Here is a 26,984-nt window from a genome sequence, read left to right on the forward strand (position 1 = left end):
AACTTTTCGAATCATCAAAGAAAAGGAGAATGAGGTCAGGCAGAGATTTTTGAACAGAACACAAAAAGTACTAACCATAAAGGGAAAAATTAATGAATTACACTATATTAAAATGAAGATCTTCTGTTTACCAAAGGACAACTGTAAGGAAGTGAGAGAAGATATGTGCAATACATGGGAGAGATATCTGCAACGTACAGAACAAACAAAGGATTTGCATCCAGAATATAACTTAAAAAAAACTCCTGCAGATCAATTAGGAAAATGATCCAGTAGAAAAACAGGCAAAAGACTTGAATAGACACTTCACAAAAGAGAATATCCAAACAAATAGGATGGCCAATAAACACATGAATAGGGGCTCAAGTTTCATTCGTCACTGGGGACAGGCAATCAAACCCAGAACTAGACACCTCTACAAACCACCAGAATGGCTAGAATGAAAGCGATGGAGAACACCAAGTGTCAGCAAGGATGTGGTGTGATAAGCACCCTCTCAAACTAATGACGAGATTGCTTGGCTCAACAATTTTGGAAAACTCTTTGGCAGTGTTTACTAAAGCTGAAGACATGCACATCCTAATACTCAGCAGTTCTACTCCTAGTATGTGTCAAACAGAAATGTGTGTATATGTTCACCAAAAGCAGTGTCAAGAATGCTCATAGCAACAGTATTTGTATTAGTCCCAAAGTTGGAAACAACCCAAATGCCCATCAACAACAAAACAGATAAATTACAGTCTGGTAGAAAAATGGAATATGATATATTCCATTTATATGAAGTTCAAAACAAGTAAGAGACGGGGCCGGCCCAGTGGCACAGCAGTTAACGGCACATATTCCACTTCAGCAACCCGGGGTTCACCGGTTCGGATGCCAGATGTGGACATGGCACCACGTGGCAAGCCATGCTGTGGCAGGCATCCCACATGTAAAGTAGAGGAAGATGGGCATGGATGTTAGCTCAGGGCCAGTCTTCCTCAGCAAAAAGAGGAGGATTGGCAGCAGATGTTAGTTCAGGGCTAATCTTCCTCAAAAAAAAAACAAAAAACAAGTAAGAGAAAACTATAGTTTTGAGAGTCAGGATAGTGGTTCCCTTTTGTTCAGCTTAAAAACAAAGGCAAGGGGGATGAGCAGGAAAGGCGACTTTAGAATGGCAGCTCATGACCCCGCATGGCTATCGGCATTGTTGTGTGCTCAGGCCAAGCACTTGCCCTTCCGTGATTAATTTTCACTACTGGAAAAATGGGGTGGACCACACTAACGTTATGTCATGTGATGCCTTCGAGATGGAAGGTGGCATTTGTGTCATGCTTTACAAATGACAAGGCACTCTAACATCTGTTATCTTGGGGCTTGTAACAACCACAGGAGGCAGGTAGGATGGGGCTTTCTCTATTTTCTCCCACTTTTCCAATGAGGAGGCAGATGTTGGTGGAGGTCAAGGGCCCTGAGCTGGGTCAGAAGCATAGGACTTGGAGTTCACTTATCAAGATTCATATCCTGGTTCTTGACCCATGCATTGGTTCCACAGGTGTGTTCACTTTATAAAAACTAATCAAGGTGCAAACTTAGGATTTGTGTACGTTTTGTATGCATATTCTTCTTCCATAAAACTATTATTTATTCAGGAAAAAAGAAAGAAACGCATGCTCAGACGTGATAAAAGATTTCCTGGATACAACGTGTCACAAGGTAGAAGGAGGTAAATCAGCACTTCACAAGGAAATTATAAGGATAAACCATACGGGTAGGAAGTCAGACTTCAGAGCAGGAGAAAGACTCCATGTGGTAAGCAGTCTTGTAACTGCTGTTATCTGTAGGCTGGGATACACACACTCCTCTCATAAGGAGAATTCCTGCTAGCCTGGAGAGAGCCCTGGATCTCTCCAACAAGACCATCCTATGAATAGCTGATCCAGCAAGAACTCAGAAGTGAATAATAGTAGAAAAGGATCAGCACAGGATCTATACTAAGACAGCACAAATGAAAAAGGGAGAAGGAACAGGAGAGAGACAGCAGGTAAAGAATACTCACCCCATAATATGGTCAGAGAATGGCTAAAAATAATGTCCAAGCGTGTGGCCATTAATTTTTTTAAAATACAGTAATTGTACCTTTTATTTTTTCATTTGCAAAAAGCAAATACACAAGAACTCAGGGAAAAGATGGTCAAGTCAAAGGAGATAAAATATTAACTATCAGACTTTGTCAAGAAATGTAAGAGAAAATAAAACCAGACGACCAACACTGAAAGCAGCACGAAGGTGAAGAGACCACTGAACACAGAGGGAAGTACTCTGAGCTGATGAGTGAGAAAAAATAAAGAAAATGGAAATGAACAAATAACTCAAAAAAGATTAAGAGGAAATGACATATGGAAGATACGTAAAGGAGATCTGACATAAGCATAGGTGGGAGGCAGGTAGGATGGGGTTTTCTCTATTTTTTCCACTTTCCCAAGGAAGAGGCAGACGTTTGCAGAGATCAAGAGTCAGGAGCACAGGACTCCTAAAGAAGAGAACTAAAGTAATGGAACAGAAAAAGTATTGGATATAAATTCAAGACCCTATCCTGAAATGAAAGAAGATCTCAGTCTCAGACTGAAAAGCAAAGCCCTGTTCCAGGAAAAATGGCAAAGAATGATGAACACAGGCACGTCCTGATCAAGTTACTGGATTTCAGAGATAAAGCAAAAAATATTTTAGGCAGCCAGGCAAAAAAATCAGGTTACATGCACATTTCTTCACAGCAGCATTGACTGTCAGACGTCAGATGGTAGCAGAACAATGGGTAGAAAGACACAAGGGAAGAAAATGCTACTTGGGAGGTTATATCAACTAAACTGTTGCTCAAGTATTTAGGTAACAGAAAAACATTTTTATTTCTTAAAGATTGGCACCTGAGCTAACAACTGTTACCAATCTTCTTTTTTTCTCCTGCTTTTTCTCCCCCAATCCCCTCCCCCAGTACACAGTTGCATATTTTTTAGTTGTGGGTCCTTCTAGTTGTGGCATGTGGGATGCTGCCTCAGCATGGCCTGATGAGAGGTGCTATATCTGAGCCCAGGATCTGAACCGGCGAAACCGTGGGCCGCCAAAGCGGAGCACGTGAACTTAACCACTCGGCCACAGGGCCGGCCCCAGAAAAACATTTTTGAACTTATAAACATTCGAATCCTTCTTTGGAGAAAATACTTCAACTAAGAAACGAATGGAAAGTCCACAGAAAAAGGACTAGAAGTGAGCACTGATCAAAGCATTGATTGAAAGCAAGGCGGGGATTGAAGTTAGAGAACAGAATGCATATGCTATAAACTCAGATGAGGCAGAAATGATATAGAAAAGAACAGGCTGGACAAGCAGGTGGCGTAGGATGGGAGCAGTGGGAGACTGTCTATATATATCAATTGCTGGAGGAGAAGCAAAACATAAACGATACATATAATAACTGAGATAGAACTTTTAAAGGTAAAATGTTAACTACTAAGAAAATAATAAAATTCGGTGAGGGAGGAAATGGAAAGGAGGGGTTTGGAGGTGGAAATGCATTTATTTCATCATGCTCATGGAGGTGGGACATAGTAGAAACTCTAAAGAGAAATGTGCTTGAGGCACCTTTTGCTTCCAGCAAATGGCAGACAAGATACTCTGTGAGAGGCAGGGCTGATCTTCCATTATGACAGCTAAACATTATTCTTATTGCTGAGCTCATCAGAAGTAAAGGAAATATTCAAGGAAGCAAATACAAAATACATATATAGCTATATTTATGCATACATATAAACATATTCCAATCTGTGGTGAGCACACACAAGGAGTGATCCCTTAGGGCTGGCACTGATCTTGGCACTGCAGCTGGGAGAATAAGTCTTAAGATGGCAGCAAGGTCATAAGTTTCACCTGAGACACTTGGTGACAGAGGAAGGGTGCTTACCAGTTCTAGAAGGACATCCCCTGGCTTTGGTTTAATCCAAATATAAATTCTCCCTGAAGGAGAGCAACCACCATTCAGGCTTTCAGAATTCCATGGTTCAATAAAATGTAAATTCACAGTCAAACATGGAAACGTGAGTGACAGTTGGCAGAAACAACAAACAAAAGACTTAAACTCCCAAGGTGTTTAGATCATAGAATCATCAGATACAAAATATACCATAACTATCTATAAAATGTTTAGAGAAATAGACGATGAGATCACAAAGAAAAGCAAGCAAGATACTATTGAATATGATCAGGCAAATTTGAAAAAGAAACTAGAAAGAGCTTTTAAAAATTAAATATATAATTATTGAAAAAAATCAGTGGATTTTGACAACACTGAAAGAGAGAACTGGTGACTGGAAAATAGTTCTGAAGAAATTACACAGAACTCATTATGGAGAGAAAAGGAGCAGGGAAACACAAAAAAGATGGGTTAATAGATATGAAGAGAGAGTGAGAGATACTGATGTATGTGTCTAATCATAGTCTGAGGAGAGAATAGAAAGACTGGGACCGAGGCAATATTTGAGAAGAAAATAGCTGTTACAGGACACACACCATGCAGAATAAAGAGATTCCACACTAAGTAGTAGGAGGCAGTCTTCTAATACGGCCTCAATGATCCTTGTCTCCTGCTATTCATGCCCTTGTGTAACACCCTCCCCTTGAACATGGGATGAAACTACTGACTTGCTTTTAATCCATGGAATGTAGAAAAATGATAGGATGTCATACATATGATTATGTTATAAACAACTGTGATTTCTGTCTTCCTAGTAGACTCTATTGTATTCTTGGCTTGCCTGCTTTGATGAAACAAGTTGCCATGTTGAAAAGGACCACGTGGCAAGGAACAGAGTGCAGCCTCTGACTAACTTGCCAGCAAGAAACTTGAGGCTCTCAGTCTCACAGCCTGCCAGGAACTGGGTGCTGCCAACAGCCACTAGCTGAGCTTGGAAGCAAATTTTTCCATAGTTGGGCCTTCAGATGAGACTGCAGACCCTGGGCCTACACCTTGCTGCAGGCTGTGAGAGACTGCGACGCAGAGGACCAGCTAAGCCATGCCCAGATGTCTGACTCCATGGAACCTGAGAGATAATAAATGTGGGTTGTTTTAAGCCACTATGTTTTACGATAACTTGTTGGGCATCAATAAATAATTAATGCAGGTACGTTCTTTATACACTCCAAAATACCAGAGATAAGAGGAGCTCTTTAAAGTAGCTAGAGAATAAAAACAAGGAAGATTAAATGTATAAAGATATAGTTAGAGAGTTATCACTGGAACAATAATACAAGTCTTCTAAAAAAAGAAACATAAAATACAAAAAAAGGAGGGAAACCCAGAAAACACAGTGAGAAGAAAAAAAGAAGCAATAAAAACAGAAAGCATAACTTAAAATACAATGACGGATAGAATCAGATATATCTGACATTCATGTAAATGATCAAAACTTGCCTATTAAAACAAAGAAGCTTTCAGATTAGATCACAAACCAAAACTCAATAATACGCTATATAACAAGAAACACTTCATGTGATTCAGAAAGTAAAAAATAAAGGCAAATGAGAATCAAAATTCTAACGTCAGCCAAAACAAAATACAGAATCCAAAGCATGAAATAAAGACAAAGAAGGACTCCTTATACTGTAAAGTACACAGTGCACAATGGTGACTTACAGCTATGGATATCTATGCACCAAATAGCGCAGCATCAAACTTTATGAAGCAAAACTTACTTGAGATAGAAGGGAAAAAACAAAAAATAAATTAGAAGAGTTTAATTCACCTCTTTCATTCCATGGCAAATAAAATGGAGAAAAACATGTAAGGGTAAAGAAAATCTAAATAACATAAGATGGATATAATTGACAGACCTCTATACTCTGAAAACAGATACATCTTCAACGATAATGTAATAGTCGTAAAAATTAACCTCAATAAAATCTGGATAGTAGCATGTAGCATGATGAAATAAAACTAGGAATTAAATTTTTTAAAAAGCTAGAGAATAAATAACCTAAGCGCCTGGAAATTTAAAAACTTTGTTTTAAGCAACTCTTGGATCAAACAGAAAGTCACAACCAAAGTTGCAGATTGTTAAGAAAATAACGAAGATAAAAACACTACATATCATGACAATGGAGCACCTGAAGGAATATTCAACCTCAAATACTCATATTAATAAACAAGGAAGAAAATAAACATAGAAGACCCAGAGAAGCTTGTCAACAAGCTATCCTTCCTGAAAGCCTCTGGCTCAGATGGTTTCTTTGGGGTAGCTTTCACAGGGGGATTCTATTTAACCTTTAAAGGAACAGATAATGCCACTGTAGTTAAACCATTTAGGAGCATGAAAGAAAGGGGCAGTTTTATATGTTCTTTATATGAATTAATATAACATTGATACCAAACCAAAAAAGATAAACACAGGTTTAAAAGAAAAAATACACGCCAAACTCACTTATGAATATTGTTGCAAAAATCCGAAATAAAATTTACTAGTATATTCTCACTAATCCATCATGACCAAGTAAGCTTTACTCCAAGAATTCAAAGATAGTTCAATATTAGAAAATCTGCTAATATAATTCACTAAATTAAAAACTCAAAAGAGAACTCATCTAGTCCTCATCATGGATGCTGAAAGATGTTCAATAAAATTCAGTCATGATCCTCATTAAAACTTTTAACAAAATAAGAGATAAATAAATGGACACTTCCTTAACTTGATAAAATCTCTATCTCATGGGGAAATAGCAGAAGTATTCGTATCATAGTCAGGAAGAAGAAAAAGATGTCCATTATCACAACTGTTGTTATCATTTTAGGAGAGAAAGAATTAGGGGGTAATATGGAATTATATAATTAGAAAACCCAAATGACACAACTAAAAATCAGTAAGATAGCTGGGTATAAAATTAACATACAGTAATCAAAGCTCTTTATAAATACAAACTACAACCAACTTCAAAGATATAATAAAAGACCCCATTAAAATAGGAACAAAAATATTCCATAGTAGTAAAAGTAATAAGAAACTTGTAAGATCTACATAAAGAAAGCTTTAAAATTCCCCTGAGCAGCAGAGGGAAGACATCTTGAATGGGTGTAAAGGAACACTGGGTAAGAAGACTCAAAAGCATCAAAATATACACTTTTCCCTAAATTAACCTATAAAATAACGTAACTGAGTTGCAAACACCAACACAATTTAGAACTAAACAAGCAGATTCCAAAGACTATAAGGAAAAATAAGTAAGAAATAATAGCCGGTAAAATGGTGAAAAAGCATGTTTAGTGTAATGAAATATTTAACAAAGCTACAGCTATGTAAATATTAAGAGGTACATGATTAGATTCGTGGAACAGACTGGAAAATCCAGAAAGGCACTTTAAAAATAATACATATAGAAATTTAGTTTATTATAAAGATGGCATTTCAAATTTATGGAGGAAAATGAATTATTCAATAAATGATATGGGGCCACTGAAAGCCATCTGGAAACACCTTATACTAAATAAATGACTTCTGTATTAAGGCTTTAAACATAAAAATGAAATCATAAAAGTACTAGAAGACACCATGGGAATTAAATTTATTTACAGTTTCGAAGTGGGATATGGCACAAAAGCCAGAAGTCTTAAAAAGAGATTGATATCTTTCACTTTAAACACACACACACACACACACCCCTCTGCTTGACATAAAATATCATAAATGAAGTAAAAAACAAATGAACTGGGCAAAAAAGAACATTTATAACTCATATTTCAGCTAAAGGGCCAATTTCCTTAACACATAAAATTTCCAATAAATCACTAAAAGAAAGACCAATAATCCAAGACAAAAAAGATTTAAGAAGACAGTTCACAAAAAAGAACACAATTGGCTTTTAATATATGAAAAAATGCTCAAACTCGTTAATAAGAGAAATGCAATTCAGCCTGCAACAGGCTCACCCTTAAATGCTCAGACTGGCGGAGATCAGAGAGACCCCGTGAAGGGCTGGAGAACCGGCACTTTCATACGTTGTTTATGGGAGCGCAAAAGAGAAGCCTCTCTGGGCATCAATCTGGCAGTATTTATCAACAACTGAGTGTGCACGTGATTGCACGTAAAGATCCAAGACAGGCAAAACTAATCTGTGGGGTCAGGACGTAAGACAGTGATTGCACTGCGGGTAAGTGAATGCAAGGGGGCTTCAGGAGAGCTTCTGGAATTCCAGAAATGCTCTATTTCTTGACGTGCTGGTTAGGCTCATGTGTCCAGTTTGTGAACACTTATAATCTGTGCACTTTCCTACGCGTTTCAAGTTGTGTTATAAGTGAATAAAACTATAAAAACTACAATACGTGCAAAAAAGACCTTTTATTCACTTCTAGGTATTTATCCTATAAATTAGTGGCTCTTGATTAGGGGCAATTTTGCCCTCCAAATGACATTTGGCAAATGTCTGAAGACATTTATTGGTCGTCACAACGAGGAGGATGCTCCTGACTTACAATGATTCTGTGAAACATCCCACAGTGCACAGGACAGCCCCACAACAAAGAATGGTCCAGCCCCGATGCCAATAGTGCCAAAGCTGGGAAACCTCTATAGATAAACTCAATTATAATGACAAAAGGAAAGATGAGTTACAGTGGAGAATCCTGCAAGATCCAGCTTAGCCAGGTGACCAAGGTTAACATCACCAGTAATAAGATGTATTAGCCGCCTCACCTCTGTGGTCTCCTTTCCAATAATGCAGAACCTCAATCTACTCATGAGAAAACATCAGACAAACCCAAACTGCAAATGAATGGACTGGTACTCTTCAAGTGTCAAGGTCATGAAAGACAAACTGAGGAACTAACACAGACTGGAGGAGACGAAGGCAGGCTAGGAAGTAAAAGCAAAATAGGATCCTAGTACAGAAAAAGGACATTAGTGGGAAAACCAAAATCTGGGAAATTATAGCGGGAAAGTGAAATTTGAATGTACTTTAGTTAATAGTACTGTACCAAGCTTAGTTTCCTGGTTTTGAAAATGATTCTACGATTACATAAGAGGTTAATATAGGGGGAGTCTGGGTGAAAGGTGTATACTTTCTGTACTATTTTTGTGACTCTAAGTCTAAAATTACATCACAATAAAAATAAAAAACAACACAATCTGTAGCCAAAAAAAAAAGGATAGGGCAATTCTATTTACACCAGTATTGAACAACTCTAAAACATATTAAGAGAAAAAAAGCAAGATGCACAACAGTATGGTAGTATGCTAATATTTATATGAAAAAGAAAATCTGTACATGGTTATATTTTGGATTTTATATCTTGTGCTCATATTGCTTACTCAGAAAACAAAATAATTCTGAAAAATCACACCAATAACCAAGCATCTGCAGTAGAGACGGTCTTTGCCATAATTATTTAGTGCCCACGACGCATGTTTACGAAGTATTAATTAGGCAAATTTAAAAGTGACAATGTGGCTTTTCCAGAGTGAATTCTTTCCCATCATCCTTAATGCCACCACCTCGCTAAGTCCTCTTTCTCATCTGGACAACTACAATCAGTTCTTGTAGGTCTTCTTGACTGCAATCATTTTCATGCTCGACACATCTACAAAATCTTTTGAAAACACACATCTTGACTTAAACTGTTTGCCACTCCCTTCAGGACCCAGTTAAAACCCCTGTGACACAGCCTCACTCTTTATTTAGCTCCTGCCGCTCTCCTCTCCATGCCACCTGCACGCACCCCTATCCTAACCACACCTGACTACCCACATCCCACAGCTCCTCTGTGCCCTGCAGAGGCTGCTTCTGCCTCAGTGGCCCTCCCTGCCCCTTCTCTAGGCCCACCTCCCTGCAGGCTGTACCATGCGGTACTGGAGATATGGACAGTGAGCCTGCCCTCAGAGAGCTCAGTCCAGGAAAAGAACCAGAACTGAAATAAATAATTTTTTTAATGGAAGTGTTTATTCTAAGTGCTTCTTTTCTTCTTCTTCTTCTTCTTCTTTTTTTTTTTGGTGAGGAAGAGTGGCCCTGAGCTATCATCTGTTGCCAATCTTCCTCTTTCCTCTTTTTACCTCTCCAAAGCCCCTCAGTACATAGTTGTATATTCTAGTTGTAGGTTCTTCTACTTTTTCTATGTGGGATACCACCTCAGCAAGTCTTGATGAACAGTGCTAGGTCTGTGCCCTGGATCCAACCCAGCGAATCCCAGGCCAGCGAAGCAGAGCACACGAACTTAACCACTTGGCCACAGGGCCAGCCCCTGAAATAAATAATCTTAATAGAGAGTCATGAAATCATCTTCCGTATTCTTTTTTTTCTTTCCTTTCTTCTTCTCCCTAAAGCCCCCCAGTACATGGTTGTGCATTCTGGCTGTGAGCACCTCCAGCTGTGCCATGCGGGACACCACCTCAGCATGGCCTCATGAGTGATGCCAGGCCTGTGCCCACGATCCAAACCAGGGAAACCCAGGGCTGCCAGAGTGGAGCGCACGAACTCAACCACTCTGCCGCGGGGCCGGCCCCGTCTTCCATATTCTTCAAGGCCAAATCCAAGAGCCCCATCCCTGCAAATTCTTTTTTCCTTTTCTCCATTCCCACCGGGAAGAATCTATCAGGGTTCCAAGAGTGCTCCAACCTACGTGGTCCTGCTGGGTGACAGTCCCATGTGTGTCACCTCCTGCTCCCTTGCTCCCTCGATCCTGAGCTCTGAGGGGCAGCGCTGTGTCTCACTGCTCATCTCATCAGCTGGCACACATCTGGCAGCAATAGGACACACCCAGACAGACTTGCTGAATGAACAAATGAGTGAGTGAATGAACGCATCCACAAGTGAGGCAATGCACGGCTTCACCAGAGTGAAAGAAAAGCTGCCACACTCTAAGCATTTACTGAGCCCAGGCATCAGGCTAAGTGCTTTCAGAATTCTCTCATTACTACTCACACCAATCTTGCGAGACAGAAACTATCACTATTCACACTTCTTAGATGAGGAAATGGAATTAAGGGACCTGCCCAAGCCGCAGAGCTGGAACCTGTCCTGACCCCACAACACACACTCTTATCCACTTGTTGTACTGCCTCTCAATTGGTCCTCAATTTCCTCTTCCCACTTCCTCCCCTTCCATCTCACACCCTCTGTGTCAGGCAGGCATGAGAGCTCATCACTGTCCCATATTTGCAGTGGAATGGAGTGCTCTTTGCCCTCTGCCTGCAATGTTCTATTTACAGCATAATCTTTGGCTTAAATGAAATGTACATTGAAACAATGTGGAGACAGATGAAGGTGCAGCCAGTCAAGCCCAATCAGGGGTGGGAATGCCCAGACTCCCCCAACTCCCGCCCCAGCAGCAGCCCTTGACTAGTAGGGGAAAGCCACTGGTCCAGCACAAAGAGCAAGGAACAGGAAACAGCTCGCTGCTCCTAGCACCTGTTGCCTCACGGGCTACATTTAAGGTTTGGCATAAGTCAGATTGATTACAACTTGCCACAATGTTCCTCAAGGGGCTGCTGACAAACAAGCCGGTGCCAAGCTTCATTCCCTGGAGTGCTGTGGGAACGCAGGGAAGGTTAGGGTTCCTCAGAAGAAAAACAGCCTTGTTCATGCATTCAAGGCTTTACTGTTTTTCTTCAACTGGTGGTGCCCCTTTTAAGCACTCTGAAGGTTATTTTGATGATCTTCCTCGCTGGGCGCCCACTGAGTACTTGGAGAGCAGCTCTGACTCCAAACAACCCTGAAGGGAAGGGTTACGTAAAAACCCTCAGAAATGTGTTGCTGATAACACAGGCAAAAATGGAGATAAAATGTTAAAGAGCTGGATGAAAAAGCTACTAATCCACATTTTCCACACATACTACTGTTTTTGAAGCCTTCCCCTAGGCTGGCAGGCCAGCCCCACTTCTGGAAGGTTCCCTGAGCTCTGGGTTTGGTCACTCCTTCCATGCTCCTGAAGGCTATGGAGACCATCACCTGACTGGGGCCACCTGGGGTGGGTGCTGCTGGTGAGGGCAAAGCCGGGGCCGCCCGGGCACTCAGCTGGCAATGCGGGGGACAAGAAAGGAAGGATAATACACAACTTGCAAAGTCTGGAGGGCTCTCTGAGGCGGCAGTCTACTGTAAATGTTTAAACACTTCTGGAAAATTGGGGCTATCTGCTGCCAAAGTGCAACAGTTTCGAGAGAGGCTGCAGATGCTGGGCAAGAAGCTGAGACAGAGGCAGGCAAGGCGGCTTTCAACCCGGAGTCCAACCCAACATCCACTGCACAGCCCCATCTGTCTGAGGGGGCAGGCGGGGGCTCCGGCTCGGCTAGCCGCCCACTCCGGCCAGGTACGCTGGCATTAAAGGGCCAGGTTCCATTTAGATCAGCAGTTCCCAAATCAGGCTGAGTCTGAGAATCCCCAGGGAAGCTGTATAAAAAGAAATACCTGAAACCCATCCCCCAGAGATGCTAACGCAGAAGATCTGGAGTGAGGCACAAAAATGTCTAACATGCTTTGGAGGAGATTCTAATGATCCGCTAGGTTTAGAAACAACCAACATCAGAGAAAAGAATATTGCTGTTCCAAGGTGGAATTCTGACACCCTGAGCGTCCTGGACGTTACAGGGATCTCTAGCCATTAAGATGCCCACGATAATCTCTGTGGGACTTGGGAAATGACACAAAGAGGCTTTCCAGCCTGGGGACTGGGGCTGTGCCAAGAGAGAGATATTGGATGTTGGAGAGCAATTCCTGAGGGTTACAGGCTCCCAAAGTGCCAGGAGGAATGGCAAGGACAGCACAGGGGAAGATGCAGCCAACGAGACTGTCAGCTAAATACCGTCTCCTCTACCGCTGGCTCCAGGAAAGGAGTTGATGGTAAAAAATGATACTAGCTCACATTTATGGAGTGCCTACTACATGCTAAGTGCTCTATTTCAAGTGGTACTTAACCCTCATAGCAATCCTATGTTGTATAAGTAGATTTTTCCCATTTTGCAGATTAAAAACTGAGGCATAAAGAAACTATGTAACATGCTCAAGAGGCAGAGGCAGGACAGGAGCCTGGGCAGCATGACTGGAAAGCCAATCTTCCTAACCACTGTGTGACATGGACAGCACCTCCACGCTGTACTAAAGGCCAAGAAAATTAAATAGGAAAGAGCAAAGGAGAAAACACTAGGTAGAAAAGAACGCATAAGACCCTCTAACACCTACTATCATTCTAGACACTGTTGCCTTCCTAAACAATTGGCTTACAGCTTATGTGCTCAATACTAAAAAAAAATAGTATAATATGCACATCTCAGTCCACTAGGAATGCCATGGCATGAAAGCACACTCTTGCTCAAGGTAACAAACCAGCCCGGTGTGCATCACGTCCCAGCACCACCTTCCTTTCCACGTGGGGCAGTCACGCACGGGCTATGGAGCAATGATGGCGGAATGAGTTGTGGAGAAGCAGGTAGGGTAAAGGGATGGGTGGTCATTACACAGCACCTTTCAAGTGAGAATCTCTAGGAATCAGGGTGATGAGGCGGGACAGATAAACATCTCTTTCATGTTGGAAAGGGGTGGGGGCTTTGTGAGGCCTGACTGCTGTCAGAATGTTGCCCTAACTCCCCACTTCATGCTCCTGTCTCCAGTCGCAATGCCATACTCCTCCTTTCAGCTGACAACACCTACTCTCGGCCTTCTCACCCTGTTTCACCTGGCAGCATATCAGAGCTTAAGCAGCTTTAAAGTCTTGTTAAACAGTGACCTTGCTTCGCAGTAACTTTGCTGACGGAGACAGGAGGAACTTGTAATCATAAAAATGATGGATTGGGCTAATTGCATAAAGTTCATTTCCCCTTTCTAATAAATATTTACCATCCAATGTTTATAACTTTTATGTTTGGACTTTCTTAAAATGCTTTATTGAATTGAAAACATCACATTACCATTGGCTAAAAGAGGAGACAGCTTTATTTGCCAATAATTTCTGCAACAAATGCCAGCTATTGATGCCAATTTTTTTTTTTTGGTAGTTCATATTTCCATAGACAGCTTTGAGCCTTACAATACCAGCATTCTGTAGACAGACATGAAAGATGCAATGGTGATGGTGTGGGGATCTCCAGATCCCTAGAAATGAAAATGGACTGTATTTTAATTTTTCTTGGTTCTCTGGTATGCAAATGTTTAAGAAAGCAGAAACCTGGTTAATATTGTGTTAGGCTGCTCCCAAAGCAACTGTAGCAATATTTTTCCAAAGTTATTTACCCTATATCTTTGAGTGGGGAAATACTTCTTAATTTTGATTGGTCTTAAAATGGCTATGGGAGCCAGCCTGGTGGCATAGTGGTTAAGTTCATGTGCTCTGCTTCGGCAGCCTGGGGTTCGCAGGTTTGGATTCCAGGCACAGACCTACATACCACTCATCAAGCCACGCTGTGGCGGCATCCCACATACAAAATACAGGAAGATTGGCACAGGTGTTAGCTGAGGGCCAATATTCCTCACCAAAAAAAAAAAAAGGCTATGAATTGTAAGCGCTAAAAGAAGAACATACACGGAAGTCCAGTTAGAAGGAGCTTCTGTATTTGAAATTCCATCTAAAGAAGGATAGGACATGGCAAGCCAGCACTTCCTGCCGGGAGCAGATGCTGGCCTGCCACTGCCTAGCACTGAGCACGTGGTGGAGCCTATGAACCCCCTTCTCAGAGTGATATCTGTCAATGCATAATTATAAACTACATAAGGCTACACAAGAAACAATTTAAACACAATTCAAAATACAAAAATAAATACGAATTTGTAATACAGTAAATATGTGTTTCTTTGTCAACACATTACATCACAAGATCTGGCCCTGGGTCTAGTAACCTCTACAATTTTGAAGTAGTGGTGAGTATAGATGATATTGTGAGATATCAGCTACAATAGTCATGCAGTATGAGAACGTCTCTGATTCCCAATCACGTGACAGTCGTGGGTACTGCTAAGACTGCTGTGGCTTATTGCCGACATCCATAATTGAAGGAAATACTTATTTCAGTTACAGGTTGGAGAGAAATAAAGATGTAATCTCTGTCCCATCCCTGTTCACAAATCCTCTGAACTCTCTCCATGGACCCTAGTTAAGGCCCCCAGCTTTTGTACAGTAACAAAGATGTGTCCATGAGAAACTTGATCCCCTGAGACCAGGGGCCTCTGCCTCCTCCCAGGGGTGAGCTTTTGTTCCTCTGAAGAGGCAGCAACAAAATGAAAACTCTGCCCACCAGTAGTCACGGTAGTTAGTATTTTTCTCAAAATAGAATCTAGCCAGTTTCTTTCCTTCTTATTTGTATGGCCTGTATTCCAGAAAAAGAAAATGTTCAAGTCCTCAGCACCAATGTGTTTTGTGGTTTTATTCCCTTGGCTGTGTCTAACCTCTGTTACATTTCATTATTATTTTCCTTTCTGTAATAAGCTTAAAGTTCTAGAAACTTTTAAGACAGAAAGATTCACATGCACATGCACACACACACACCCCACTTGCCTCATTAATGTTTAGATGCTTTTCCGAGCTGCCCCTGAAGGCTCTGCACAGGGATGGCAGCTGACGGGCCGCCAGGGGAGTTCTCAGCATCAGCACACTCACTGGGGGTAGTCCAGGACTTGGGGACACGGACGGTGCTCCCAGTTTCCATGCATGAATGTGGTTTTTAAGAGAAGAGATTCCTCCCGATTTTTGGAGTTTTAATGCCTTCATGATATTCATTCCCCTAAAACTCCTGGCTAGGAGTGTTTTTCTTTCTTTTTTTACGGTATCTAGTAAGTAGTTGGGTTTTTTTTTTCTGTTAAAAGGGGCCAAATGTGATTTGGACAATTTTGTTGAAAATTCTGCATCACAGTTCCCTCTGAAATAGCTGGAGACACCTTGAGATGTCATGACATCACTGGTGTGATTATTGCTGTGAAGAACTGGACAACTGGTGCTGTCCACTTGGGGATACGGGTTGGGTATGGGGGCTTCAAGAAGACCCACATTTAAATGGAACATGTCACAGACTCTAATGAAATGTAGACTGCACCAGTTTCTTAGCAGAATGGAGTATAAATGACTAATATGCATTTACAATCCATCCTTAAATAATCTATTTCTAACATGCTCAAGGGATCACAGGGGTAAGCAATGTATGATCCCATTTTATTTCCATTGTTGGCTTATTAGCCATAACTCTGTAGTGCTGTTTATTGGTTGACTTACAGTTGATATTATACATCTTTAACTTATGACAGTCTGTCTTTATGTAAAATTATTCCACCTCATATGTAGTATAAAAACCTTATAATAGCACACTCCCACTTCTCCTTTTCCGGCCTTTGTGTGAATATCATGCACTTTACTTTTACATGTGTTATAAACTCTGCATTACTGTATTAGTTTCCTATGGCAAACCTTAAGAGTTTCTTATTGCTGCTGTAACAAATTATCATGGCCTTAGTGGCTTAAAATAACACAAACTGATTCTCTTACACAGTTCTGGAAGTGAGAAGTCCAAAACCATTCCTACTAGGCTGAAGTCAGGATGTCAGCAGGGCCGGTTCCTCCTGGAGGCTCTCAGAGGAGACTCTGTTTCCCTGCCCTTTGCAGCTTCTACAGGCTACCTGCATTCCTCGGCTCACGGCCCCTTCCTTGCATCACTCCAACTTCTTGCTTCTATTGTCACATCTCCTATAGCCATTCTGATCTCCCGCCTCCCTCTTAGTAAGGACCCCTTTGACTGCATAAGGCTCATGCAGATGCTCCAGGAAATAACTCCATCTCAAAATCCTTAACTTAGTCACACCTGTAAAGACCCTTTTGCTGTATAAGGTAAAGCTCACAGGTTCAGGGAATTAAGACATTACCATCTATCACAACTATATTCTTATTTTTTTTTAAATAGTTGGTTAAATGGTCAATGATCTTTTGAAGACATTTGAGTATATCTAAATATATCATATATTTACCCATGTAGTTACTACTTCCAGGGCTCTTCATTCAGTTGTGCAGATCCATATTTCCATCTATTATCATCTTTCTGCTTGAAAGACTTTAATATTTCTTATAGCATGGGTCTGCTGGGGATGAATTTTTTCAGCCTTTGTGTAACAGAAAAACTCCATGCCACCTTCAGCTTTGAAAGAGATTTTTGCTGGGTGTAGGATTCTAGCTTTTTTTCTTTCAGTACTTTATGCATTTTTTTTTTTTTTTGAGGAAGATTAGCCCTGAGCTAACATCTGCGGCCAATCCTCCTCTTTTTGCTGAGGAAGACTGGCCCTGAGCTAACATCCGTGCCCATCTTTGTCTACTTTATATGTGGGACGCCTGCCACAGCATGGCATGCCAAGAGGTGCCATGTCCACACCCGGGATCCGAACTGGCAAACCCTGGGCCACGGAAGCAGAACGTGCAAACTTAACCGCTGCGCCACTGGCCAGCTCCCTCTTTCAGCACTTTAAAGATGCTGCCCCACTGTCTTGTCACTTGCGTTGTTTCTAATGAGAAATATGCTGTCATTTTTACCTTTGTTTATCTGTACATAACTTGTCTTTTTTCCTTTGGCTCTTTCACGATTTTCTCTTTATCACTACTTTTAAGCAATTTAACTATAATGGGTGTTGGTCTAGATTTCTTCATGTTTCTTATCCTTGGGGTTCACTGAGATTCTTGGATCTGTGAGCTTATAGTTTTCATCAAATTTAGAAAATCTTCAGCCATTATTTCTTCCAATCTTATTTCTGTCCCCCCTCTCTCTCATGTCCTTCACAGGCATCAATTAAATATATATTAAGCCACTTGAAGTCCCACAGCTCACTGATACTGTGTTCTCTTTGTTTTTAGTCTTTTTTGTGTGTTTCATTTTGGATAGTTTCAATTGTTTTGCCTTCAATTTTACCAATCGTCTCTTCTGCAATCTCTAATTTGCCAGCAATCTCATGCAGGGTATCCTTCATTGCAGACACTGTAGTTTTCACTTCTAGAAGTTCTATTAGTATCTTTTTTTCTTCTACTTTCCTGAACCTGGAATATTGTTATAATTAATGCCCTTGTCTACTGATTCTATCATCTTTACCATTTCTAGGTCAATTCTGATTGATTGATTTTTTTCCCTCTTTATGGATGTATTTTCCTGCTCCTCTAAAGGCCTGGTAATTATTTATTTATTTATTTTTGGTGAGGAAGATTGGCCCTGAGCTAACATCTGTACCAATCTTCCTCTGTTTTGTATGTGGGATGCTGCCATAGCATAGCTTGATGAACAGTGTGTAGGTTCACACCCGAGTTCTGAACCTGTGAACGCTGGGCTGCTGAAGTGAAGTGTGTGAACTTAACTGCTATGCCACCAGGTCGGCCCCAAAGGCCTCGTAATTTTTGATTTGATGCCAGACATCGTGAACTTCATTTTATTAGCTACTGAATAATTTTCTATTTCTATAAATATTTCTGAGCTTTGTTCTAGGACTTGGTTAAGTTACTTGGAAACTGCTTGACCCTCGTAGATTTTGCTTTTACACTTTATTAGGTGGGACCAGATCAGCATTTAGTGTAGGGCTGATTTTGCCACACTACTGATGCAACACCCTTCTGTGGACTCTACCTGATGCCCAGGTGAGCTCCAGAGATTGTTCCCTCTAGCACTTCCAGATGGTTCTTTTCCTGGCCTTGGGTAATTTTCTTATACACATGCATTGCTCAGTACTAAGCTGAATATCCATGGCGGACCCTGTGCAGATTTGGGAGGTTCTCTCTTTGTAAAGCTCCTTCCTCTATACTCTGCTCTGTGGATTCTAGCTGCCTCAGCCTCCCTATACTCCCAGATGTTTCCTCAGCTCAGGAGGACTGCTTCTTCACAGTTCTCCCTCCCTGTGCCACAGCCTGGAGACTGTCCAGGCAGTAAGCCAGGACAGTCAGAGGGCTCACCTCGTTTGTTTCACATCTCTCAAGGATCACAGTTCCTCACTGCTTGGTGTCCAATGTCTTGAAAATCATTGTTTCATATATTTTATCTGGTTTCTTAGTTGCTTCAGGTGGGAAGGTAAATCTGCTCCCAGTTACTCCATCTTGACCAAAGGCAGAAGTCAGGAATTTAAAGTAAGAAATTTAAAGGCAACATTGGGACCATCCATGATCATTTCATTACATGATACCCATTTCAATCCTCAAGGGCATTAAAGAATAATAATGGTTATAAAGGCCAATTTGGCATTGAATTAAAAGACCTCTGTGATTGGTTCTGGATATCTCCAGTTGCCTAAAGAGTACAGGTTTTTCATAATGCTTAATTTTTCACAGCCCCAAGGAGTTCAATAAAGAGAAATGCTGACTCTGGAGATACACACAGATAGATTAGTTCTGTACTCCCACAGATGGGAATCATTGTTATCCAGAAAGGTAATACAGTAAACATGTATCAGCTCACATGATTGGGTGCTGACTCTGTGACACACCCAGTTCTCAGTAGCTGTGTATTAACTCACCAGGAGCCTCAGATTTTACCTGTGAGGACACTAATGCACAGAGAAAGAGACATGGCACCAGGAAGCAGCCTGCATTCACTGACTACTAGATTCACTGTGCTGCCCTGAATGGTTTCTTGTCCTGGGAGGAAGCCATGGAAAGGTTTGTATGGACCCCTGAAAGATATCTGACAGAGTCTTACATGTACGCTGGTGAACCAGATGGAGAAATGTGAACTCAGGCTTAGACAGTCAATACATTATGTGGGGAGGTCTCTATGGGTCTCTTCCCTGACTCTGAGCTCGTCCACAGCTTCATCAGCAGTTAGGTGAAACCACATAAGAGCCTAACAAACTTGCTGTTGGACTCATGACTGAATCCCAGAACAACACTGACTTACTGAGCACCTACTACGTGCCAGGCACCAGCCAAGGCAGCTGGAAAACACTAGTGAACAAAAGCAAGAATTCCTGCCCTTGAAGGGTTTATAATCGAGACAAAGGAGATTAGCAAAACAATGGTCATAATAAAGAAATGAATTAGGTCACTTGTTAAAAGATGGTAAGTTTATGAAAGCAGAGCTTTCCCTGGGTGTTACAAGAGTGGGCGGAGGAGGGTTACCAGATTGAAATTTTAAATAGAGTGGTCCAGGTAGGCCTCCTTGAGAAGGCGACGTCTGAAAAAACAAAAACAAAAACAAAAAACTCAAAACAGATGAGGGACTTAGTCACGTGAATAACTGAGAGCAGAGCGTCCAGGCAGAGGAAACAGCCAGCATTAAGCCGGATGCGTCCCTGCCAGGAGTAGGCCTGATGGGCCAGTATACCTGGAACAGAGTAGGTGAAGGGGAGCACAGAAGGGGATGAGGACCAGGGCGAGGAGGGAGGGGACTCATAGCAGCACCAGTGAGTCCGTGTTACAGGGAAGAAGAAAGAACTTCTAACTATAACTTCTAACTGTAACTTCTAACTATATACTCCTGCTATACTGCACATCAACTGAAACATAGGCTTACAAAGGCACATAATGAGCAAAATGATGACAAAGTGAGCCCTAGAATTCCGCAGTGTGGCACCACCTTAGTTGGGGTTAGCTTCGGATGATGTGTCCCAGGCCTAGGGCAGCACTCTCCAAGTCCTTGGTTCTCAAGAGACAGCTGGCATTCTGCCTTTCGTCATCTCCAGCACGGCCTCTTTTGCGGTAGTATGACATTCTCCAGTGTGAAAAGTTACTGCCATCTGTTAGATTTGTGCTGAAGGACGCCAACACCAGCCTGGCAAGCAGGACGATTACCAGCAACTAGTTGAGGCTGGTGGTCATCTAGTCAGGCTTGCAAACAGGCACTCCCTCCCTCCTCACTAAGAAATCACTCCTGCTATGCATTGGGAAGGAAAATGCCAATTTTATTTTATTACTGGTGAAATTCTCAAGAAAAAGGCAAGCAGAAAAATACATTTTGTGGTTCCTAGTGAGCAGCAGGAATAAATGTTGAGTTTCATTGTAACCTACACAATGGGAAGATCTTACTTTAGATTTGTATTTTGAGCTTCTAGGGAGAAAGGAGTGACATAGCTGAACTGATCATTACTTCTTGACCTCTCATTGTTCTCTTCAGACAAAAAGATGCTAACGAAGGAAAATAAAATACCAGGTCACACTCTCCCCTTTCATTTCACTGAAAGACCACAGCCTTTTCTCCCTCAGAAGCAGACACACCTGGGCTTGGTCTCTAGCCCACCCCTTTCTGGCTGAGTGACCCTGGCCCATTATCTAACCTCTCTTAGCCTCTCTTTTCTCATCTGTTAAATGGGGTTCAAAGCCCCTGATCTGAGGGTTGCAGACAGGGTTTCGTGTGACAGCATGGAGAGAGTCCAGCCTGGGAGATCGTGAGTCCCCAGTATATACACCTCCCTCCTTCTCTCTCTCCTCACCCAACTGGTGTGCAATCGCCTGGCTCCTAGAAGGCAAAAATGGCTGTGGCTCTCAGGGAGCAGGGAGTCTCTGCCAAGCTCCCACCCTACTCAATCCTGCCCCTGGTAGGGCCAGCTCAGCCCGGCCTGCAACATCCCACCAGCCCTGGATGAGACTCCACAGTGGATAGAGTGGCCACTCCATGTCCACTGATTTAGCTGGGTGCTTCCCTCTTCTCTATCCTGGGTGCTCTGGACACTTCTGCTCTTCCTGAGTGTCCTCCTCTAGGGTTCCATCCACTTGGATCTTGTGCTGTCATCACACCATCAAAGGACCCTCTGAAATCTGCCCTCTCCTATGGCTCTGTGCCATCATGCACTTTAAGGGACTAAAGGCTGGGACAGGTAAACAGGACGCCTTTGGCTAGTATACGGTACATATATGAATGACAGCCTGAATGGTCAAGGATTATGGTGAGCACCAGGCACCAAGGCAGGTTGCTGGGGATGGTTGAGTCCTGGGACCCATCATATCACCCCACGGAGGTGTCCTTCAACCCCACTGCTGCTGGGAAGAAGGCACAAGGCTTCCAGGGTGTGAAGTAGGAAAGACCTTCCCATTCTAAGGCCTGGAAGGGACCCTTGCTGGCACACTCCCCAGGGTAATGGGAGAGGAGGGTTCAGGACAACGTAGTGGCTAAACATCCTTTGGGGAAACAGCAGGAGGTGCTAGCCTGGTTTTGGGGTGCTTCCCTTTTCCACACCCTAAACAATAGCAGGCAGCGCCCCACCTGCAGGTTCCACCCTGATTTCCCCAATCAACTCACACATAGGCAGGAAGCACTCAAGAGGCAGCATCTCGCCGCCGGGAGTGCAGGCTGATCTGTTCTGCTGGCTGGGAGCCCGGGGTTTCATTCTGGAGAGACAGTCCCTGGTGTACTTGTCTGCCTCAGAGTTGCTCCCACCCTGAGTTCTTGCTCTGGGAACGCGCCCAGCCCTCCAGGCCACTCCCTGGGGCTAGATGCTGTCATGAGCTCCAGCACTCGGACAGCCTCCCTCAGGCTGACGGCCGCCGGGTGGCTCCTGAGTCCCACGTAACCCAGCTGGTTCTCCTGCTCTGTCGTGTCCCAGGATGGTGCAGGCTTTGCTCCTCTACCTGAGCCAACTGCCAACGGCTGGCTGGACTACAGGCTGCTCTGGTCTTCCCCTGGGGCCACGGCATAGAGACTCCCCTGCCCCAGGTCCTGGTATGTCCCTGTTGGCACCTCCACCCAAACAAGTGGCCAAGCCATGGGCTTACTGTCTGCAGCATGGTGAGAAAGTGTGCTCTCTGGAGTGAACTTGATCAAATCCTTGCTCTGCTGTCTACTAACCAAGCCACCTGAATGACTGCTTAACCTCTGAGGCTCAGTGTTAACATCCAGGCCCTAGGGAGAGTAGCCAAGGGAGTCTGTGGTGAGGGTTAATTGGGATCACGCACGTTAGCAGCTTTAGGAGCAAACAGAGGCTGAGTAAATGGTAACATTTTAATGGTGCTGTTAACACTATTATCATATAATCAATCTACTACTTATTAAATGTCCTCAATCTGATACTCTCCAGAGTTCAGCTGTTTTTAGCTCTCTCTCATATATGCGAAGGGTTTGATATCAGGCGACATTACATCACTTTCAAGAAGGACGGGTTGATTTTCTTTTCCCTAGTGTGCTAAATTTTTCATGTTAAAATATTAGGCTACTAAAAAAAGAAAGAAAGAAATACCTTTCGATTCAAAAACAAAACATCAGACTACTGGTGTCAGTAGCAACTCTGAAGAAAACCACCTATGTGTGTATATGTATGCATGTGTGTACATGTGTGGCTCTCTCTGAGTGCACCTGTGCAGATGCCCATGAAGGTGTATGTATATGCATGGCTGTGTATGTGGATGTGTGTGTATATATGTGTGTGGATGTAGTGTGAATACTTGTGTCCTCCAACAGAAGCCAGATGCTCCTTCCTGAGCCAGCCCTCCCGTGGCTGCTTACCTCCATGTTTCTGCAGAAGGTGGCATTGGTGCCAAACAGGATCTGGCACTGCTCGTTGGCACTATAGTGCATGCCTGGCAGCTTGTGAGGGAGGCGCACCGCGTGCTGGCTCCTGGGGTCTGTGACCAGCAAACAGGTGCTGACTTTCGACCTGAAACAGCCAAGAGACAAGTAGACTTGCAAATGTACTTCCCAGGTTTTTGTTTTGACTTGCCAGTCACTGAGAAGGATGCACCTCCAAATTATTTATGGGAAGATGACCCAGGCACCGGACACTGGACTGTGCTCTTTCTTTCTTTTTGCTCTTTTTCCACATGGCCAAGTGTAGAAGGCAACGAGCGCTTGGCAACTAGGAAAAGGCCTGGGACTAACACTCATGAGGCTCATTTACTTTTCTCGGGGAGTCTGTGAACTTTCTTGGATGAAAATACTTTTGAAATGGATTCCTATTATATTTTCCTAGAATATGGCTTTGAGGAAAAGTTACTAAGAATAAAGAACAAACATGAGTTAGTGTTTTTTTGTTTTGTTTTAAATAAAAACCAAGTGCTTATTTCTAACTCTGAAGATTCTCTTGGAGGGCCTGTGAGGTCGTGGAAGCTGGTGGGTCTGGGGGTCTCACCTGACTATACCCTCTGCCATCCTTGAAAGCCGGCCAGTGGCACACTCTGTAAAGAACTGTAGGATTTCAACCAGGATGGGGATGTTCAGAGATGCTGAGAACATCTCTGGAAAACTGCAGTGGGGGCTGTAAAGCTGTGCTTCCATGAGGAGGTTAAAGACTTGAATGCTTTTATTTTTAATTCCTAAAACAAGGCAAATGGTAATAAAAAAGAAAACCCAGCCTCTTGCCAAGATTCTTGAAGAAAAGAACTACACACATGGAAGTACATACAGGCTGACGCTGGTCCACCTCTCTTGGGCTCAGACACACACCTTAACAAAGGCAGTGGGATCGGCACTGTGTCTATGAGCAAATGAAAACACCCTGCCTCGTTTCACTGACCATTCTGTGTAAAATGAAACAGTGTCGAGTGGCTTACCATATTTCATTAAGATTCTGTGAGAACAAGTATTCAGTAGGACATAGGCTATATTAAAACTAACGAGCTCATTTTTAAGCCTCATGTACCGTTTAAACAATGTCCCCATCCACAGGAAACATCATGAAGAAGACCCGGGATGAGGACAGAAGCCAGAGCGATGCCTTTGTTGCTCCACCCTGAATTCACTGGGCACTTGAATGTGTTATTGGACTGTGAAGCTCCATGTGCAGGTGAGACACTCACTCCCTTCCATCTCTGTGAGGTGTAGAGATTAATACCACTAAGGAGTGAAGCAATCAGGGTGTGCCAGGCAAATCTGTAAGTCTACCCCTGAGGTCATGACACTAAGGGAATTACATTGCACATGAGCACAGGCTCTGACAAAGGTCTGAAATCAGGTGGCCAATTCTTCCACAGAAATTTGAGAATGGAATGATGCAGACTCATTCTAGAAAGAAAGTGGCAGTGAGATAAACCCATCCCATCCCCACACATGGGGGAGGTGAGCAAGCCCTCCTCCCCAGAAAATGTACTCCTTATCAAGGGAAGCAGCCTGAGCACTGAGAGAGTGCCCTGTCCTATAGCAGCCAAGGAGTGCTCCTAAGGTGGTGTCCACGCACAGTTAAAATACTGCAGAGAACGAAATGGGATTCTTTTTAAGACCTGATTACCGTGTTGATATTTCAGTCAATCAATCATTTATGATCAGCAGTGGGGTGCCCAGCATCATACCATACGCACACCTGGGAGGAAGCTTTGACGAGCTGAGAATTCTAAAAGAGATTCATTTCTCCTTCCCACACTTGCTGAAACTCCAATTTTTGTGTCTTTTGGAAGTACTTTGTATTATACTGATTGTATAGAATAACTGAAGGACTTACTTGAGGAAGTTTTCAAGGTCATCTCGACTGCAGGAGGACCAAGAGAGGTCGCTGGGGTTCCGGCCTTTCACCCACTCTCCTGACATGATGTGGGACCTGCCGGCGCAGGATGAGTGGTCATCATCGTGGTTCATCCCCAAGCTGCCCGAGGGAAAAGAAAAGGAGAGAGGGACAGTTATGCTACAAGGCTTCTCATCCCCAGTTCCAGGTTCCAGCATACTATGCTAACTTAAATCAAGTCTTAAATACAAAAGGTGACAGATGTCCTCTGCTACTCTCACAGAGCAGACCAACAGTCATGAGCTTAGAGAAATAGGGAGGGTGATGATTTGCTTACTTAATGAATGAAGATTGATAGTGCAAACAGATGCTAAGCTTTTGCTAAATAAATGAATAATAAATGAATGAACAAATTATATTAACTGTGATATTATAGTTCTTAAATTGTAAGTTTCTGATTAGACTTGCTTTTCAACACTAAAATATCCCAATGCTAATGATGTAAGTGTTTTGCTGCCTTAAAGAGAAGTCACTATGCAAAGGGGTAGTGAGAACCATCCAAGACTTTGACTTATAGAATATTATAGGTGCAAATCCTCAAATTAATGAAAAGTTTGTCTTGTCTGTCTTTTACATCATTACAACTGGGTCCACCACAATCATACCTGTCACCTTCCCTGCCCAATAGTACCTAACAGACACCAGGATGCCTGTCTAGACAGGGGTGACTGAATACACCTTACAAGCTGAACAATGGTCTTAGCTTACACACGCGCTGTCACTGGGGTAACCCGATACACAAAACACACAAGATCCGATGGCCCACAGTCTGCTGACCTGTGATTTCCAGGGGAGATACTTGCTGTGCTTAAGAATGACCATTCTTTGTTAACAAGCCCAGTGGAAAAAGACATGCTCTTTTGTTAATTAAAAATACTTATTAGAGGTTTCCCAAGTGCCAGGTAATGGACTAGAAAGAGAAGATATAATGGTGCATAATACGCCGTCCCTGACCTCAAATCTGCCAGCCTGGAAGAGGAGATGACACAAACGGAGATCATCATAAAAAGAGGTGCCAAATACTTCCCTGGAGCCACATTTTTCTGATTTTCCTCATAGTCCTCATGGTCTCTAACTTCCATCATTCCCCTACTCACTGCTTAATCCTGGTGTCTCCCCGAGAGAGGCGCCCGCTGTGTCCTTGCTCCGCACACCCTCCAGGCCACTCCACGCTCCTGCCTACAGAGACACTCCCTCACCACCTCAGGGGGAGTCAGATCAGCCAAAGCTACCCCTGTCCTTTGTAAGATACACTGCCTGGCACTCCTGGCACTCGTGCTCTTGAATCTTTGGGCCGGCAAGGCCCTCTCCCATCACCCACACGTCTGTGCTCCTATGAGCTGAGGGTACGCTTAACAAGGGTTAATTGTAGTTATTCTCAAATTTACTTATGTCAGTAATACCTGTTATTTCAATTAATATGTGTGGTTACATGTTGTGTTAACCAATGAAATATGAGAACAAAAGTAAACTTTTTTTCATGAAAACTAACTTAGCCAGTAGCTAAAACAGACTGCAGCCAACTTGGGTGTGGGCAAGACAACTGTAAAAGATGAGGGGAAAAAATCATAAAAATGTGCCCCAGACTGCCTCACAAAGGTCTTCTATGTTCTACCCAATCT

General features: G+C 42.7%; 1 protein-coding gene across 5 annotated transcripts in view; it reads right to left on the reverse strand.

The window, feature by feature from the left end:
• ADAMTS17 (ADAM metallopeptidase with thrombospondin type 1 motif 17) overlaps positions 1-26,984 on the reverse strand; it is a 339,534-nt gene that overhangs the window by 131,618 nt on the left and 180,932 nt on the right. For all 5 annotated transcript variants that reach the window (XM_070496410.1, XM_044762847.2, XM_070496403.1 and 2 more), the window contains exons 9-10: positions 25,303-25,443; positions 23,376-23,526 (exon numbers count right to left, since the gene is read on the reverse strand). In XM_070496410.1, coding sequence (XP_070352511.1) covers positions 23,376-23,526; positions 25,303-25,443 — 292 coding nt within the window. The remainder of the gene's footprint in view (positions 1-23,375; positions 23,527-25,302; positions 25,444-26,984) is intronic.

The sequence above is a fragment of the Equus asinus genome, chromosome 2 (assembly GCF_041296235.1).
Source record: "Equus asinus isolate D_3611 breed Donkey chromosome 2, EquAss-T2T_v2, whole genome shotgun sequence".
Classification (NCBI taxonomy): Eukaryota; Metazoa; Chordata; class Mammalia; order Perissodactyla; family Equidae; genus Equus; species Equus asinus.